This window comes from Scardinius erythrophthalmus (genome assembly GCF_964197995.2).
Source record: "Scardinius erythrophthalmus genome assembly, chromosome: 18".
Taxonomy (NCBI): domain Eukaryota; kingdom Metazoa; phylum Chordata; class Actinopteri; order Cypriniformes; family Leuciscidae; genus Scardinius; species Scardinius erythrophthalmus.
The window spans coordinates 17,384,364-17,400,623 of NC_138238.1; the positions used below are offsets into that span (position 1 = coordinate 17,384,364).

Consider the following 16,260-nt stretch of genomic DNA (forward strand, 5'->3'; position numbering starts at 1 on the left):
AAAGGTGTATATAAAGGTTTTAGAGCAACATATGCTCCCCTACAGACGACGTCTATTTCAGGGACGGCCTTGTGTATTTCAGCAGGACAATGCAAAACCACACAATACAGGTATTACAACAGCATGGCTTCGTCGTAGAAGAGTCTGGGTGCCTGCAGTCCAGATCTTTCACCTATAGATAACATTTGGCGCATCATTAAACGAAAAATAAGTCAAAGACGACCACAAACTCTTCAGCAGCTGGAAACCTATAAGGCAAGAATGGGACCAAATTCCAGCACCAAAACTCCAGCAACTCATAACCCTGATGCCCAGTCGCCTTCAAACGGTTTTGAAAAGTAGAGGAGATGCTACACCATGGTGAAGATGCCCCCGTCGCAACTATTTTGAGACCTGTAGCAGGAATCAAATTTGTAATGAGCTCACTTTGTGCATAAAATTGTAAGATTTCTCAGTTTAAACATTTGTTATGTTATCTAAGTTCGAATACATATTGGCTCATGTGATTTTTAAGTCTTTCAGTTTTCATTTTATTCAAATTTTAAAAACCTCCCAACTTAATATAATATATAAAATATACACTAAGTTCAAAAGTTAGTAAGATTTTTTTCAATATTTCTTAAAGTCACCAAGACTGCATTTATTTGATCACAAATAGAGTAAAAACGGTTATATTGTGAAAAAAAAAACGTATTTTAAATGATTGAATTTTCAGCAGTCATTATTTCAGGCTTAAGTGTTACATGATCCCTAATATAAAAAAATCCTTCTAATATGCTGATTTGGTGCTCAAGAAACATTTCTTATTATTATCAGTTGTGCTGCTTATGAAAATCCTGATACTACTTTTTTTTCAGGATTCTTTGATGAATACAATGTTTTGTAACATTATATCCCCTGGTTTCACAGACAAGGCTTAAACTGGTCCCCAGATTAAAACGCATGTTTGAGCTGTTTTAACTGAAAGCAACTTGCACTGGTATATCTTTAATATGTCACTACCATTGTTCTCTTACGAGAGGTTCTCTCGTATTGCGTAGTTGCTTACGCTACGGGAAAGCCTTTCTTTCTCGAGATACTGAAGCCAAAAATTATCCTTAATTTTTATAATCTTGTCAACGCAGTGCGGCAGCCTGCAGACCTAGGGCAAGCTAACTAGCGTGCCCATTGGCTGCCCTGCGGCAACTGCAGCAGCCTACCGCTGAGCCCTTGGCGTGACGTCACGACCAATGAGCGCGCTTGGCGCGCTTAATGCGTCACAGCCCGCGAAAAGGGGTGTGGCTTAGCGTATATAAACAGGGCTCGGAGGCTGCTTCTCTGATTTCTGTCTTTTCAGCGAAGCTCTTCGCATCGCTGCTCTCTGAGGAAGCCGCCGTCGAAACAAGCGACCAGCACGCCGAGGATCTCAGCCTGAGGACGCCGGCCGCCTTCGCCGCCTTCAGCTTTCCCTGCCTGCTTCGCTATCCGGCGATCATATCCTTTACTGCTCTGTGTTGTATGTGTTTGTGTGTTCGCCCCGCGACACACTTTTGCATCTAAAAGAGCGCGAGGCGTTGTTGCAAATGCCTCGCTCATCCTGTGGCTCGTGCAGAGCCCCGCTCAGCGATGGAGACCGCCACGTGGTTTGCGCTCTCTGCCTGGGCTTCGACCACGCAGCCCGCGCCCTCTCCTCGGGCGGCTGCGAACAGTGTGAGGACTTGCCGATGTCGACCCTGCGGGCTCGACTCGCCATGTTTGACGATCCTCCACCTTCCCCGGCTGCCTCTTCAGGGCCGCGTAAGAAGAAACGCCGCTCTCAAAGGCCTCCCGAGCCGGTGGTTATAGCTGAGCGCTCGCCGGAGCCCCTCCCGCGAGCCTCACTTTCTCCTTCTCCCCCGCCCTTCACCGACGCGCAGCGGCCGGCTACTGCCCGCACTGCCGTCGCCTCAGGGGATGAAGCAGATGACGCCGCTGACAGCTGCTCTCTGCTTGCTTCGGACAGCGAGGAGTGGTCGGGCTCTCACCGCTCCGCCTCCTCGACTCCTGAGTCTGGCAGGTCCCGCTCCAGTGTCGACGCGGAGCTTATCCGCCTCCTCACCAAAGCGGTCGACCGACTGGGATTGGACTGGTCCCCACCCAAGGAGCCCGCGCCTAACCGACTCGACGGGTGTTTTCTGCCTAGCCGCCGACAAGCGCCAGCCTCTAGGTCAGCACCCTTCCTGCCTGAGCTATCGAAGTCGTGGAGCGCGCCCTTCTCCGCTAGACTCCGCTCGTCTGTCTCCTCGGCTCTCTCCCAGGTGGACGGGGCCGCCGAGAAAGGCTATACCGGCATCCCTTCCGTTGAGGAAGCGGTGGCAACGCACCTTTGCCCGCCGTCTGCTAGATGGCGCTCAAAGTCTGCCCTGCCGTCTAAAGCCTGCAGGACCACATCAGCTCTCGCCGGCCGCGCATTCGCCGCCTCCGGCCAAGCTGTTTCTGCCCTGCACTCGATGGCTGTTCTTCAGATCCTGCAAGCCGACCTCCTCCGCGAATTGGACGAGAAGGGCTCGGATCATACAGCCTTAACAGATCTGCGCAGCGCGACGGACCTTTCGCTCTGTGCTACCAAGACCGCTGCACAAGCCATCGGCAGATCTATGGCCGCGCTCACGGTCATCGACAGACACTTATGGTTGACGCTGGCGGATATGAGTGAGTCAGAACGCGCTGTTTTCCTCAACGCCCCGCTCTCGCCCACCGGCCTCTTCGGCCCTGCGGTCAGCGGGATTGTGGACCGCTTCTCTGAAGTGCAGAAGGCGTCGCAGGCTATGAATCTCTTCCTGCCTCGCCGCTCGAGCCCAGCCGCAGGCCGCTCTCAAGCTCAGCCTCCTGCGCGCAGCTCCACACAGCGCTCGTCTCGGCCACCAACCACTTCGCAGCGACGCCAGGGCGGCCGCCCTAGGTCGCGCTCGACCAGCCGTCACAGACCGCCGCCCCCCGGGGTCCGCGTCCCAAGATAACGCTGAAGTCTGAGCCCGCGAAGTCCTCCTAGCACCCGCAGGGAGGAAGAGATGGCTGAGTCCCGCTGCGGCCGGACCGCCATCAAAACGCCCAGCTCTGTCAGTCCCCTCAGTGCAGGCTACTGCAGCAGCTTACACCGCAGCCAACGAGCCAGTAATACCACTCGCTCGCCTGCACACAAACGCCGTTTTTACGGCGGCCCAAATAAATCTCAGAAAGAGTGTAAATTCGGGCTTTCCGGCTCCGGCCGAAGGTGTTGTAAGTGTAGAAAATGTGCCCACTCCCACGTGCTCACTGCTTCACACAAACACGGTCCCCATGGTAACGCGTTCAGAGCGCTCTCTCATAAAGCGGTCACACGCCGCTCGAGTAATAAGTGTAGTAAATGTGCCCACAACTCTGTGCTCACATCTACCTGTAACTCGCTCTGCCACTCGGTTACCCCGGGCAACAGCGGCTCAAGCCGAGGGTGTTATAAGTGTAGAAAATGTGCCCACTCCCATGTGCTCACTGCTTCACACAAACAGGGTCCCCATGGTAACGCGTACAGAGCGCTCTCTCATGAAGCGGTCGCAAGCCGCTCGAGTATTAAATGTAGAAAATGTGCCCACAACCTTGTGCTCACACCTACCCGCTGCTCGCTCTGCCAGCCAGTTACCTTGGGTCACGGACCCTCTAAAGCTCCCAAACACTGGCCGTGTCATAAGTGTAAACCCTGCGCCCGCTCACGAGCACGCGCACTCACTTGTAGACATTATAATCCCCACGCCACTCTCGCGCCTGGGATGTTTGACAGCAAATCACGCTCCATCCGATGGGACCGAGCTACTGAACGCTGTACAGTCGGCCAATACTGTTTACCAGCCCCCGTGTTCGAGCACCAGCGGCGCGCGCGCCGCGCCTTTCTCTCTGATACAGGCTCCCCATCCCGCGCAGCGCGGCGATCTGAGCCCAGAGACCATTCGACCCCTAGCTATGCATGCGGAAGCATGGGAAGCGATTCAGGGCGCGTCAGAATGGGTGCTGAAAACTATAAAACACGGCTATTCGCTTCAATTCGCTCGTCGCCCTCCGCGCTATACAGCACAGACGGAGACGAGAGTGAGTTTAGAAGCTGCGCACTTGCTTCAAGCAGAAATAGCGAAGCTGCTGCGCAAAGGGGCTATAGAACAGGTTCATCCTTCTTTGAGCGAGTCGGGCTTTTACAGCTGCTACTTCCTCGTGCCCAAGAAGGACGGAGCGTTCAGACCTATTTTAGATCTGAGACATCTGAACAAAGCCCTCATGAGACGGCCGTTCAAAATGATCACAACCAGAAAAATCCTCGCGCAGATTCGCCCAGGAGACTGGTTTATCTCTCTCGATCTAAAAGACGCATACTTTCAGATCCAGATAACTCCCCGTCACAGGCCATTCTTGAGATTCGCCTTCGAGGGTCGAGTATATCAGTACACAGTCCTGCCGTTCGGCCTGTCTTTGGCACCCCGTACATTTACGAAATGCATGGACACGGCCCTCACTCCCCTGAGGAAACAGGGAATGCGAATACTGAATTATCTGGACGATTGGCTTATTCTAGCGCAGTCAGAGACGGAACTTGTGTCTCACAGAACAGCGCTTCTCAGCCATCTGGAGGAGCTGGGTCTCTCGGTCAACTGGACCAAGAGCTCGCTATCACCCCGTCAGTCAATTTCCTTTCTTGGAATAGAACTGGACTCGGTGGCTATGACGGCCAGACTGTCGGAGCAGCGCGCGCGCCGCATCCGCCTCCTCGCCGCATCCCTCCAAATAGGCAGCCGGGTTCCGCTGAGGACATTCCAGCGTATCCTGGGGCATATGGCCTCAGCTGCAGCAGTGCTCCAGCTGGGTTTACTGCGCATGCGCCCGCTCCAACGCTGGCTGAAAATGCGCGTGCCCCACCGAGCCTGGGCGGCCGGCGGCTTGCGAGTCAGAGTGAATCAGGGCTGCATTTCAGCCCTGCAGCCCTGGCTGGCAGCCGAATGGTATCACACAGGAGTGACTATGGGAGTGATTTCACACCGGAAAGTTGTCTCGACAGACGCTTCCAACCTAGGTTGGGGAGCGCTCTTCGAAGGCAGACCGGTCTATGGCCGCTGGTCAGACCAGGAGAATCTCCTACACATAAACTGTCTAGAGATGCTCGCGGTCGAGAAAGCGCTCAAACACTTCCTCCCATTCCTCCACGGTCACCATGTTCTAGTCCGCACGGACAATACATCGGTAGTGGCCTACGTGAATCACCAGGGCGGTGTCAGATCAAAGATGCTCTGCACCCTGGCGGAACGCCTCCTCGTGTGGGCTCAGCACTCTCTGCGCTCGCTGAGAGCCGCGCATGTGCCTGGCCACCTGAACGAGGGCCCCGACAGACTGTCCAGGGACAACGTTCCCCCTGGGGAGTGGTCTCTACACCCCCAAACAGTCCAGTCACTGTGGCGACGGTTCGGCAAAGCGAAAGTCGACCTTTTTGCGTCAAAAGACAACGCTCACTGCCCAGAGTTCTTCTCGAAGAACGAGGACGCGCTGGCCCAGATCTGGCCCGGTCTCTCTGCTGCCTCAGGTCATCGAGAGAATCAGGGAAGCGCGCCACTCAGTGCTCCTCATAGCCCCATCATGGGAGAACCAAGCTTGGTTCCCGGATCTAATACAGCTGGCAGACTCAGCCCCCTGGCCGATACCGGTGAGGAGAGACCTTCTCTCTCAAGCACGCGGATCGATATGGCATCCCCATCCAGAGCGCTGGTCTCTGCATGCGTGGAGCCTCAACGATTACACGCTAATCTGCCAGACGGGGTCATGAACACGATCATACAATCTAGAGCCCCCTCTACGAGGCGGCTCTACATGTCGAAATGGTCAGTGTTTAACACATGGTGCACTGCTAAGGGGCTCGATCCACAGACATGTGGGGTATCGCGAGTACTGTGTTTCCTTCAAGAGCTACTGGACGCGGGCAGGTCCCCCTCCACGCTCAAAGTCTATGTTGCGGCCATTTCAGCGCTCTCTGTTTCTGAGCAGGGCCGCGCATTAGGAAGGAACGAGCTCGTCATCCGCTTCCTTAGGGGAGCCAGGAGGATGAACCCCCCGCGACCCCCCTCGGTTCCTATGTGGGATCTCTCTCTGGTCTTGGAGGCCCTGAGAGCGCATCCCTTCGAACCCTTGGAAACTGTGGATATGAAATACCTCACGCTCAAAACCGTTTTTCTGATAGCTCTGTCGTCAGTCAAACGAGTGGGAGACCTTCACGCGTTATCTGTTAACGCCGCGTGCCTCGAGTTCGGACCTAATGACTCCAAAGTCATTCTCAGACCGAGGCATGGGTACGTTCCAAAAATTTTGGGCACTTCCTTCAGAGCACAGGTCATTTCCCTCTCAGCCCTGCCGACGCACGGCAGCGAGGCCGATAGTAATCTCCTCTGCCCGGTCAGGGCGTTGAGAAACTACATTTCACGGTCCGCCGCTTTCAGGCACTCGGATCAGCTCTTTGTTTCGTTTGGTGGGTGCACCAAGGGTCTCGCCGCCTCGAAACACAGCCTGTCCAGATGGATAGTGGACGCTATTGCTGCTGCTTATGCGTCTAAAGACCTGCAGTGCCCATTGGGCGTTCGAGCTCATTCCACTAGAGGCATGGCCTCGTCGTGGGCATGGTCCAGCGGGATTCCCATTCATGACATTTGTGCAGCGGCAGGCTGGGCCTCCCCCTCCACATTTGTTAGGTTTTACAACCTGGATGTTCCCGCCTTGCAGGCGAAAGTGTTATCAGTCTAAGTCTCGCGTATGCCAGCCCACTATCTGTGCGCGGGCTACGTTGTGTGATTTAGCTCTACTGGTTGAGCTGCACTATGCAGGGAATTGTCAGTTAGGACCGGCCGTGCCGCTCCTAACCCCCTAGTGTGTGCTTATGTACGGCGCTAGCCCTCTTCGGGCTGCCCGGCTCTCCGCTATCACGTTCCCCGGGCTCTCCCTGGGACTCATTCAGTGGATGCTGGGCGCGCACGGCATTGACAAGGGCGTTCCCGTAGCGTAAGCAACTACGCAATACGAGAGAACCTCTCGTAAGAGAACGTTTCGGTTACTCACGTAACCTCTGTTCTCTCTAGAAGAGGGAACGAGTATTGCGTAGCCCGCCGTGCTCGCGCCACGAGCTCATTTCGCTTCATGCGACAGAAACCAGAGAAGCAGCCTCCGAGCCCTGTTTATATACGCTAAGCCACACCCCTTTTCGCGGGCTGTGACGCATTAAGCGCGCCAAGCGCGCTCATTGGTCGTGACGTCACGCCAAGGGCTCAGCGGTAGGCTGCTGCAGTTGCCGCAGGGCAGCCAATGGGCACGCTAGTTAGCTTGCCCTAGGTCTGCAGGCTGCCGCACTGCGTTGACAAGATTATAAAAATTAAGGATAATTTTTGGCTTCAGTATCTCGAGAAAGAAAGGCTTTCCCGTAGCGTAAGCAACTACGCAATACTCGTTCCCTCTTCTAGAGAGAACAGAGGTTACGTGAGTAAACGAAACGTTTTGTCTCAAGATGCATATCAGTAATATTTTTTTCTAAGGCATGTTTTATAAATCTACTTAAATATCCTGGCTTAATCTAAGCCCTGTCTGTGAAACCAGGCCTAAATAGCCTACTTGCAGAGTAAAATGATTCATTTATTTAAAAAAAATCATTTAAATGGTAAAAAATGATGGTATGTAAATTAAAATAAAATAAAAATACAGTATTTTTTGTTGTTGTTGAAAATAAAACCAAGGAAATGCATTAAGAAAGTAAATAAATTAAATGTTATTTATTTAATCATGTTGAATAACTGTTCAAAAATTTGGCTCACCAACTCTCTCTCTCTAACCTACATACAATAAAAATCAAGTATACAGGTGTAGTAATGTGTCTTGCCGTATACTGTAGGCTACTGTCATTTACTGTATTGTGTCCAACGTTTACTGTCTGTCACACTTGCTCTATATAAGCTACACTGGAATGTACTGAATGTGTCATATTGCGATAATGTCACGCCATTAATTATTAAAGTTAAGTTGTTTTTACCACGGCGTGTCAGAGGAATGCGACTTCGCAGTCACACACAGACACACACACAGACACGCACACACACACACACACACACACGACTGAATGACAACGCAGTTCGACTTGACATTCGTTGAGATTATTACATAAAATAAATTGATTAGCTATAACAGATCAAACGCACGTGTCAACACATATTAATAAAGCTGAAGCTACCTTTAAATCCAGAATGAACGTCGAAGACTGGATGTTTCAGGTAAAACTGAACAATAATGAACGAAACAGCAATATAAACTGAAACCATAAACGGCAAACCTAGTTGAGCTGCAGCCTACGCAAGCTTGTTCAGATCAGAACAAAATTCGAGTTTCACGTTGGCTGCCATTGTGTTTTTCAAATGTAAAGTCCCAATCACTGTAATAGCTGTTTGGTTTTTTTAAACCAGCTTTATTATTTTTTCTGATTTTGGGAAACGTTACAATATATAACAATTTGTTAAAATGTATTTAATTGCAAACGGTTAAAAGCATATTCTATTTTATACAGTACCAAATATTATAAAACAATTGGACCTGTGTGAGTAATTAATCCCATTTATAATTAGAGATATTTCAAACATAATTCAATAACAAAATAAAAGCACATAAATGTGTTAAAAATTGAAAGATATCTTTAGAAAAGTAGCAGTTGTTAAATGATAGAATGAAAATGCATGATTTATAAAACAAAATTTTATTCAGAAATCATAGGATGTTTTATTAGTGGGATGCTGGGTCGATATAACCTCATTTTTCACTGAAATGACAAGTCACCGGAAAAAAAAGAAAACAACCACTCTGATAACATAATCAGATTTAATAAACAGAATTATTAAACAAATGTGATCAACAAAAACAATAAGAAAACACTATACAAAAGCAAGTGATTATGGCCTCGACAAAGATACACAACATTGTATAAGCAAATTCTTTTACAGATTTTATACATAAAGACCTTAAATCAGGCAATCAGTTAATATCAATTTACTACCAACAGTCAGATTACAGTGCTTGTTTTCTTTAAGATTACATTAAGACTTAGTCTCTCCATCAACACATTTCAATTTGTCTTATCAAACCAGCTTTGGTTGATCTACAGACATTTAAGGCAAGGCCTTTGCTTGGCCTGTAGAAACCACTACACAGAAAGGCACCTGGACTGCTTTAACAGTCATTTAACAAAACCCTGAGCTAAAGCTGTCCACTTTAACCTAAACAGGACCAAAAACACAAGGCAACTTTCTGTTTTTAAAGTGAATTCATAAAAAAAGAAATAGAGGAAAGAAATCTACAGTAGTCAACGTTTAAAGTGAATCAAAACCTTTCATCAAAGTTATACGTGACTTTTGAACAATACCTGTTCTTGTCTTAGGACAACTTTTTTGATCCACTTCAAATGTTGACTACTGTATATCGATTTTCAGGGCTTTTAGAAAAATACAGTAAAAGTATGGTATTACATTAGTGTGTAAAATATAAAGCTCAAGAGAAAAAAAAACTGTCAGAGCAAAATAAATTCTAAGTACAGATCCTCTGTACAGGCTTGAACGGCAAAGACATCTTCCCTTTACATATAAATGACAAATAAGTACTTCATACAAAAGTACCTCAATTGTACTACATTATTGTCATGATCTGAGTGCAACAAAAAGGCATTTTGAGGGTGGGAAGACAAAGGCCATGTTCTTCTATCAAAAAAAATAGACAATATGACCAGGCTAAAGTTCATTTAAAGAAAAAAACACACACACTCAACAAAAAAACACACCTGTTCACTGGTGCAGAAGAGCTCTTTGATTTAAACATTGAAAGCCCTGAGTTCTTACGATTTCTTAAAAAAAAAAAAAAAAAAAAAAAAGCTTTATCCAAACCTAGGTGTTAAGCCTAAGGGCTAGAGGAGTGTTGACGGTTCCATTATACGAAAATATGCGCTCATAAACATACAGTAAACGATCACAATTACAGCATTTTGGTGAATAACTGAGGACCATTCCTTGGCATATTTGATATGGCTACAAGCAGCAAAAAAAAGTTGCTTTTATATCAAATTCTTTGCATATATATATATATATATATATATATATATATATATATATATATATATATATATATATATATATATATATATATATATATGATGTAATATTATGCAAAAAAGAAAATATGTTTGCAAAATTATCCTATCCATTTTTCTTCAACCACAATATGTATTGAACCACTTGTACTTTGTATTAAATAAAGTAAAACCCTAATTAAAATGGAATGTTCTTAAAGGCCAATCGGTGCCTTTCATTGTAACATGAGCTGTTTAAGGTTGTCGTGCAAGATGGTGTCTTTGACATCACGGAAGACGAGGCGAATGTTCTCTGTGTTGATGGCGGTGGTGAAGTGATGGTAAAGGGGCTTCTGCTGCTGTTCTCGACGCTTGTTACGGAAGCACTCGACCAGGAACTTCTGCACGTCCTGCAGATCGTGGGGCTCCCCTGTGAACTCGGGGAAGTAGTCCTTGATGTTCACGTTCTGAACTTTATCTTCAAGCAAGTCTGTCTTATTGAGGAAGAGAATGATGGAGACGTTGGCGAAGACGCGGTTGTTGACGATAGTCTCGAAGATATTGAGCGACTCCGTGAGCCTGTTGGTCTGACGGTCTTCCATGAGCACCTGATCGTACTCGCTGGATGAGACTAGGAAGAGGATGGAGGTCACCGAGTCAAAGCACTCGAACCATCTCTTGCGCTCCGACCGCTGCCCTCCCACATCCACCATCTTGAAAGGTACATTCTTGATCTCAAAGTTGTACTCATGAATTCCCTTGGTGGGTTTTCGTGCCAGCAGTATATCCTTTTGGCTGGGCAAGTAGTCCTGCGGATTAAATGGAAGCAAACATCAGACAGGCATAATACTAATCCAAATCCTAAAACAGTTCCTAATCATGTAGTTCCTATATTAGGGGTGAGTGATATAACGGTAGTCAATATACAGGTAGAAATTCCATACATAAACACTAACAAAAGTACAGATCCACGGATCATGGTTGTGGCGGTGCTGCGTTGTCATGAAAGTTTTGAGCCTTGCCAGTTTAAAGGTACAGTAAGTGATTTCTGAGAAATGCTGTTGAAAATTTAAATCAACACTCATACAATTTTTGTGAATATTTGCTAGTGTTTACGCTCATGATGGGGGAGGAAGCAAGCAGGACATAAGCAAAAAGACTGCAGAAATGGGGGGGGGTTACCATCAGGCAAGATTTAGGACCCATGTTAATTTTGGAAAAGCTTTTCAGTGATGGAGAGACGTTAGAGAGCGGGAAGGCCTGAAAACGTAAGCCGAGGTTGCTTTGTTTCTGCTCGATATATATGAGTTACATTGGTTTTACTATGTATCACAGAACCAAGATATGCTGTTGTTGGTTAGAGGTTAGTGGAATATATCTAAGAAATCACTTCTTTTTTTTTTTCATGCGGCTCGGGATATTTTTTGGCCTGCCCCCTAATAGTCGGCTAAACGTTATTTGACTAGAAGAGGCTTAGTCGACCAAGATTTTATTAGTCGGTTAGTCGCAGAAAGACAAAAAAAACTCCACAGGAAGTGGTGAAGTCACGCGGTCCGTGAGGGACAGATCGTTAACGGCGGGTCCTTGTGGTAATTACAGCATGTCAGGTTGGAAATCCAAACGTTTGGCTTTCATCCATCGACCTAAAGTATGTTTTGAGCAAAAACAGTAATAATCTCATAAATGGTGATGTGTAGCTTGATGCTAATTGTAGCTCTAATGCGCCTGTTACCCAGCTGCGATTTTTTGATGTATTTGGTCAAAAGAATTCTTGTCTCGTAAGCATTAGGCCTATAGATCATTTGTGTTTCTAGTGTAGTACCCCACTTTGTTTATCTTAATTTGCAGTGGACAAGGTTAAATCAAATGGAAAAACCTAAAAGATACATAATGCATTCTCAGTCAGCGCCACCTATCGTGCAGGCGTGAATTAGCCAAAGGCGATTTTTTCGCATTTTTGGTAAAAGCACCATTTGTCTGCGATTCGTTTTGCTAATGTATCACACTTAGAGTGAAAGGGCCTTTACATGAACATAAACATTTGGGAGAAAACCAGATGCGTAGATATATACAGAGGATGTCATACTGGGTCTGCTCAGTTCTTCTTTGCCTTGCCCCTTTTTTCTGTTGTTCATTTTGTTACTTATTATTCTCACATCAATTATTCATGTAAAATCCATTTCTCTTCTTTGGGCTTCGCATTTCACTTCAATGCTTGGCCCAGTATCGCTGCTTGCAGCTTTTCGTTTGTATCTTTGTCCTATTATATTTATTTGCTCTACTGTTTGTAATTAGATTATTTGTTCTTATTATTTTATTACTGACCGTTCACATGTCAACAGTAAGCTTGAGAACTTTTAGTTATTGCTGTAATATCAAAATTCTAAATGAGAGAGAGAGAGAGAGAGAGAGAGAGAGAGAGAGAGAGAGAGAGAGAGAGAGAGAGAGAGAGAGAGAGAGAGAGAGAGAGAGAGAGAGAGAGAGAGAGAGAGAGAGAGAGAGAGAGAGAGAGAGAGAGAGAGAGAGAGAGAGAGAGAATTAAAATAACTTATATTGTGATATAAGATTTTGGTCATGTCGCCCACCCCTAACCTGTACCAATTTTACAATGCATTGAATCAGTACCAGTAAAAAACAATATATCAGCCAACCTGATGTCTGTCGATCCAAAAATCTATAGATAACCTTGCTAATGAATAAAAAAAAATCTGCTTTATTTCCCTATTCATTTTAAGTGTCATTAAATTTGTATCATGTACATACTGGTATACCAACTACCCTGTGCTCTGGATGACATATAATGACATTGACATTTAAGAAACACTATTTCTTTTTACCGATTGTCCAAGTTTATCCACATTGTCCAGGAAATATTTCACAGATTCACCCTAAAGAGAAAAAAAAGACAATCATAATTAGGTCTTTGTTATGTGAACTGTGGCGCAGAAGGTGCAGCTTTGACTTTGTTTTGTGCCCCAATAAGCCCTATTTATTTTACCCTTTCCTTTCCTGACACACTATATAATCATATAAAAAAAATACGTTAACAAAAAAAAGAGTCTATCTATCTATCTATCTGTATGTATATGTGTATATGTGTGTATATATATATATATATATATATATATATATATATATATATATATATAGTACACACACACAGTCATACATTTTCCACCACATTTGCTGGTCCAAGACCTATTATGTTATACTAATTTGCTAGATTACTCTGGCCCTCGTAAGCAAAAACTGGTAAGAGAGTTTTCAGGAGCACAGCATTGTGGCCTTTACTGGTTTGCTTTGTGAAGTATGCAAATCAGCCTTAGGTAGAGAAAGTTACATAGTCACTGGCTTAAATGTACAAACAAATTATTTTTTATCACTGTATAAATACGGATAAACATGCTAATCACAACCTGTACAACAATGGAGATTTTTAGTTGAAAAAATGACCTAAATCCTAATCGAAGTCACAAGGGTTCTAGCCCCTGAACATGAATGATGCTATCTTCATAACTGACATGCAAACTGAACTCATGCGCAGCCGCAGACAGAACGCCCTCACTGTCATGACTAACAAGTCACCTTATTTGTGTGCAACTCATACAGGGGAATTACTCTCAGGTTTCAATCACTGTCAGTATCAGCAAACACAAACTTAAGTTCCTTTTTGCATCATCAGTCCAATAAATTCAAGAATGGCCCCTAATTTACATTTCAAATGTATGAAAAATATGCATGTATGAAGGAAGTAGGCATTACACCATGATTAATGCTTTGTGAATGGAGTTTACTGCTGGTGGCACACAAGCTTGATAGGAGTAATTATGCAAGTAAACTGTGCTTATCTGCCTTGATTCATAATACCAAGCTATTTAACAACAGATCAACATTCCTTCAAGATCACAACCCCCACAATTACACAAATCCTATGAAAAAGACTGAGTGGATGGATTCTAGATCCAAAACTTTACTTCTTTCTTGGTGACTATGAGCAAATGAAAAAACAGATGCACAATCATTTTGAAGGTTTAATAATAAATATATAATTATGAGTGATCATTTCATTTACCAGCTGAAACTCTCTTCGTCTGTCATAGGCATTCTGAATACCACTGTCTTGCCACAGGGCACGGATGATGGGCAGGTAGTTCAGAAAGACTTTGGTCTCCACCATCCCTTTGGTCATCAAGGACGAGCGAGTGTCGAAGGCCATAATTGTCTCCCCGTGAACCTGATTATCAGGGTCTCCCCAAGGGATGTGCAGCTTCTCACGGGCATCCACCAGCACCCGGACACCTAAACAGGACACCCATTAGAGATATTGAGATTTTGCAGTAATCAGGATACTATAAAAATAAACTTGAGGCTGCTGACATAATGACTTTAAAAAGAAAATGAAACAGTTACTATGTATCCTCAGGCCATAATTTCTCCTTTTGTCAACACGATCAAATTTATGAAAAATCATAGTCTGTCTCCATCCTGAAAAGCTTTTTTTCGCTGATGTCATATTTCCCCTTTTTATGAGGTCAACAAGGTCATTTGAGTTCTAATGTGTTTTATAATTAAAAAAGAAATATACAAAACAAACATACTTATTAAAAACAACTGTTCTCATTCGCATGTCAACCTCATCACTCAAACTGTAAATAAATTGTTAGGGCTTTTAGGTCATTTCTCATATTTTTAAGTAGCTCTACATTTAATAAATGGTATATGTTTTAAACAAGCATTTTGTTTGAAAATGAAAGCAGGGCCTAAACATGACTGAAAACATAATTCCGGGTTCTGTCACCTGTTTTTCCATGCATGTCTCAGGAATCAGTGGTATATTGAGGTACACTTATCAGAATGTGTCATAAAACAATCACACACACAGATGACTAAGTTAACCCAGACCAAAAGTAGGCGCTGTACTCTGCACTTTCTCTATGAGGCGCCAAGTTTTCAGAAAGGTTTTATGTAAAACTTGAACATAGTCTACATACACAAATGTTTTTTAAAAACAGTCGTTTCATTTTCCTTAGTCAAATTTGTTATCTGACAATGTAAAACGGGTTGAACAATAGCAACATATAAAAGCACTGGCCTTCGCGTCGTCTATGGGCTGGGTGAGCAATCGAAAGTTTGCGTAAGTTAAGTGAAAGGAATCGACAAACAGTTCCACCTGCCGCTGAAATTACGTTACTTTGACCGTTCATTTTCAACAATGAACGTGTCTCTCTCGATTTCAAGTTATTGTCGTGGTACCTTTGATAACATTGCTGTAGATTGTAGCCCGGAACTCTTCTTTGGCCCGCTGATCGAAGTCCTGCCCATGAATTATGCGCATTTGTTTGAGGAAAGTTGACTTGCCACTTTCGCCTGCTCCTAACAGCAAGATCTTCACCAGTTTCTTCACATAAGTCTTTTCTCGAGACAGGCTTTTGTCGATCTCCTTAGACTTCCTAATTTGATCAATTTCGCCGCTGGAGAGAAGACAATTGGGAATACAAACTATAGCAGTCCGGGAGGGCAGGAAATCCGCCATCTTTGTAGTAACGACTTCATGGATACATCACTCGGCGCGCGCGGCGCGTTCACGTGTTCCGCAAAAAAGAATGGGCGGATACCCGGGTGTGGTTTAATGTTTTGGAAATTATTTTTTTTAAATACATTGTCAGCTATTTTTTTAACATTTAGATTTACTGAGTGTTTATATAATAGGCCATTCCTGTTTTTATTCCACGACATGTCCTAATATATTGGATAAAATATAGAAAATAGTTTAGTGTTCTTTAAACACAGTTGAAAATAAAGTGAACATATCATTTCATTACTTTGGTTTGGATCTTGCCATTTTGCCATGTCCCTAACATCACTTCTGACATGAAAACTACCAAATTTATAGTATTACAGGTTTTGTCTTTATTTTTTCATTTTCTGCAATCAAAACAATTCTAACAATTTTATTATTTTTATGCATATCACTTCATCCTGTAAATATTTTGCAACGTCAGTTTAACTGGCAGTTCTTTAATGACATCTTTCAGTATTATAGCAATGGTTTTGATAAAAAAATATATATTTTGTGATTGGTTGGTCTTACTCCTGTTTGGTAAAATTCCAGTGATCAATATTTCAAAATATGTTTATATCTAATGTAA

General features: G+C 44.7%; 2 protein-coding genes across 3 annotated transcripts in view; both read right to left on the bottom strand.

The window, feature by feature from the left end:
- The window catches only part of amz2 (archaelysin family metallopeptidase 2), a 13,346-nt gene extending 4,908 nt beyond the window's left edge, over positions 1-8,438 (bottom strand). Inside the window, exon 1 of one of the 2 annotated variants that reach the window (XM_081392470.1) lies at positions 8,237-8,438. The gene's annotated coding sequence lies outside the window, so the exon portion shown is untranslated. The remainder of the gene's footprint in view (positions 1-8,236) is intronic. The other variant, XM_081392471.1, reaches the window with a different exon arrangement.
- A 1,756-nt stretch (positions 8,439-10,194) lies between these two features.
- On the bottom strand, positions 10,195-15,686 carry gna13a (guanine nucleotide binding protein (G protein), alpha 13a). The gene is made up of 4 exons (XM_081392252.1): positions 15,365-15,686; positions 14,184-14,410; positions 12,949-12,999; positions 10,195-10,920 (listed from the first exon to the last, which is right to left on the bottom strand). Exons 1-4 carry the CDS (start codon positions 15,642-15,644, stop codon positions 10,348-10,350), a joined length of 1,131 nt encoding a protein of 376 aa, XP_081248378.1. The 5' UTR covers positions 15,645-15,686; the 3' UTR covers positions 10,195-10,347.
- Positions 15,687-16,260: the final 574 nt, after the last annotated feature.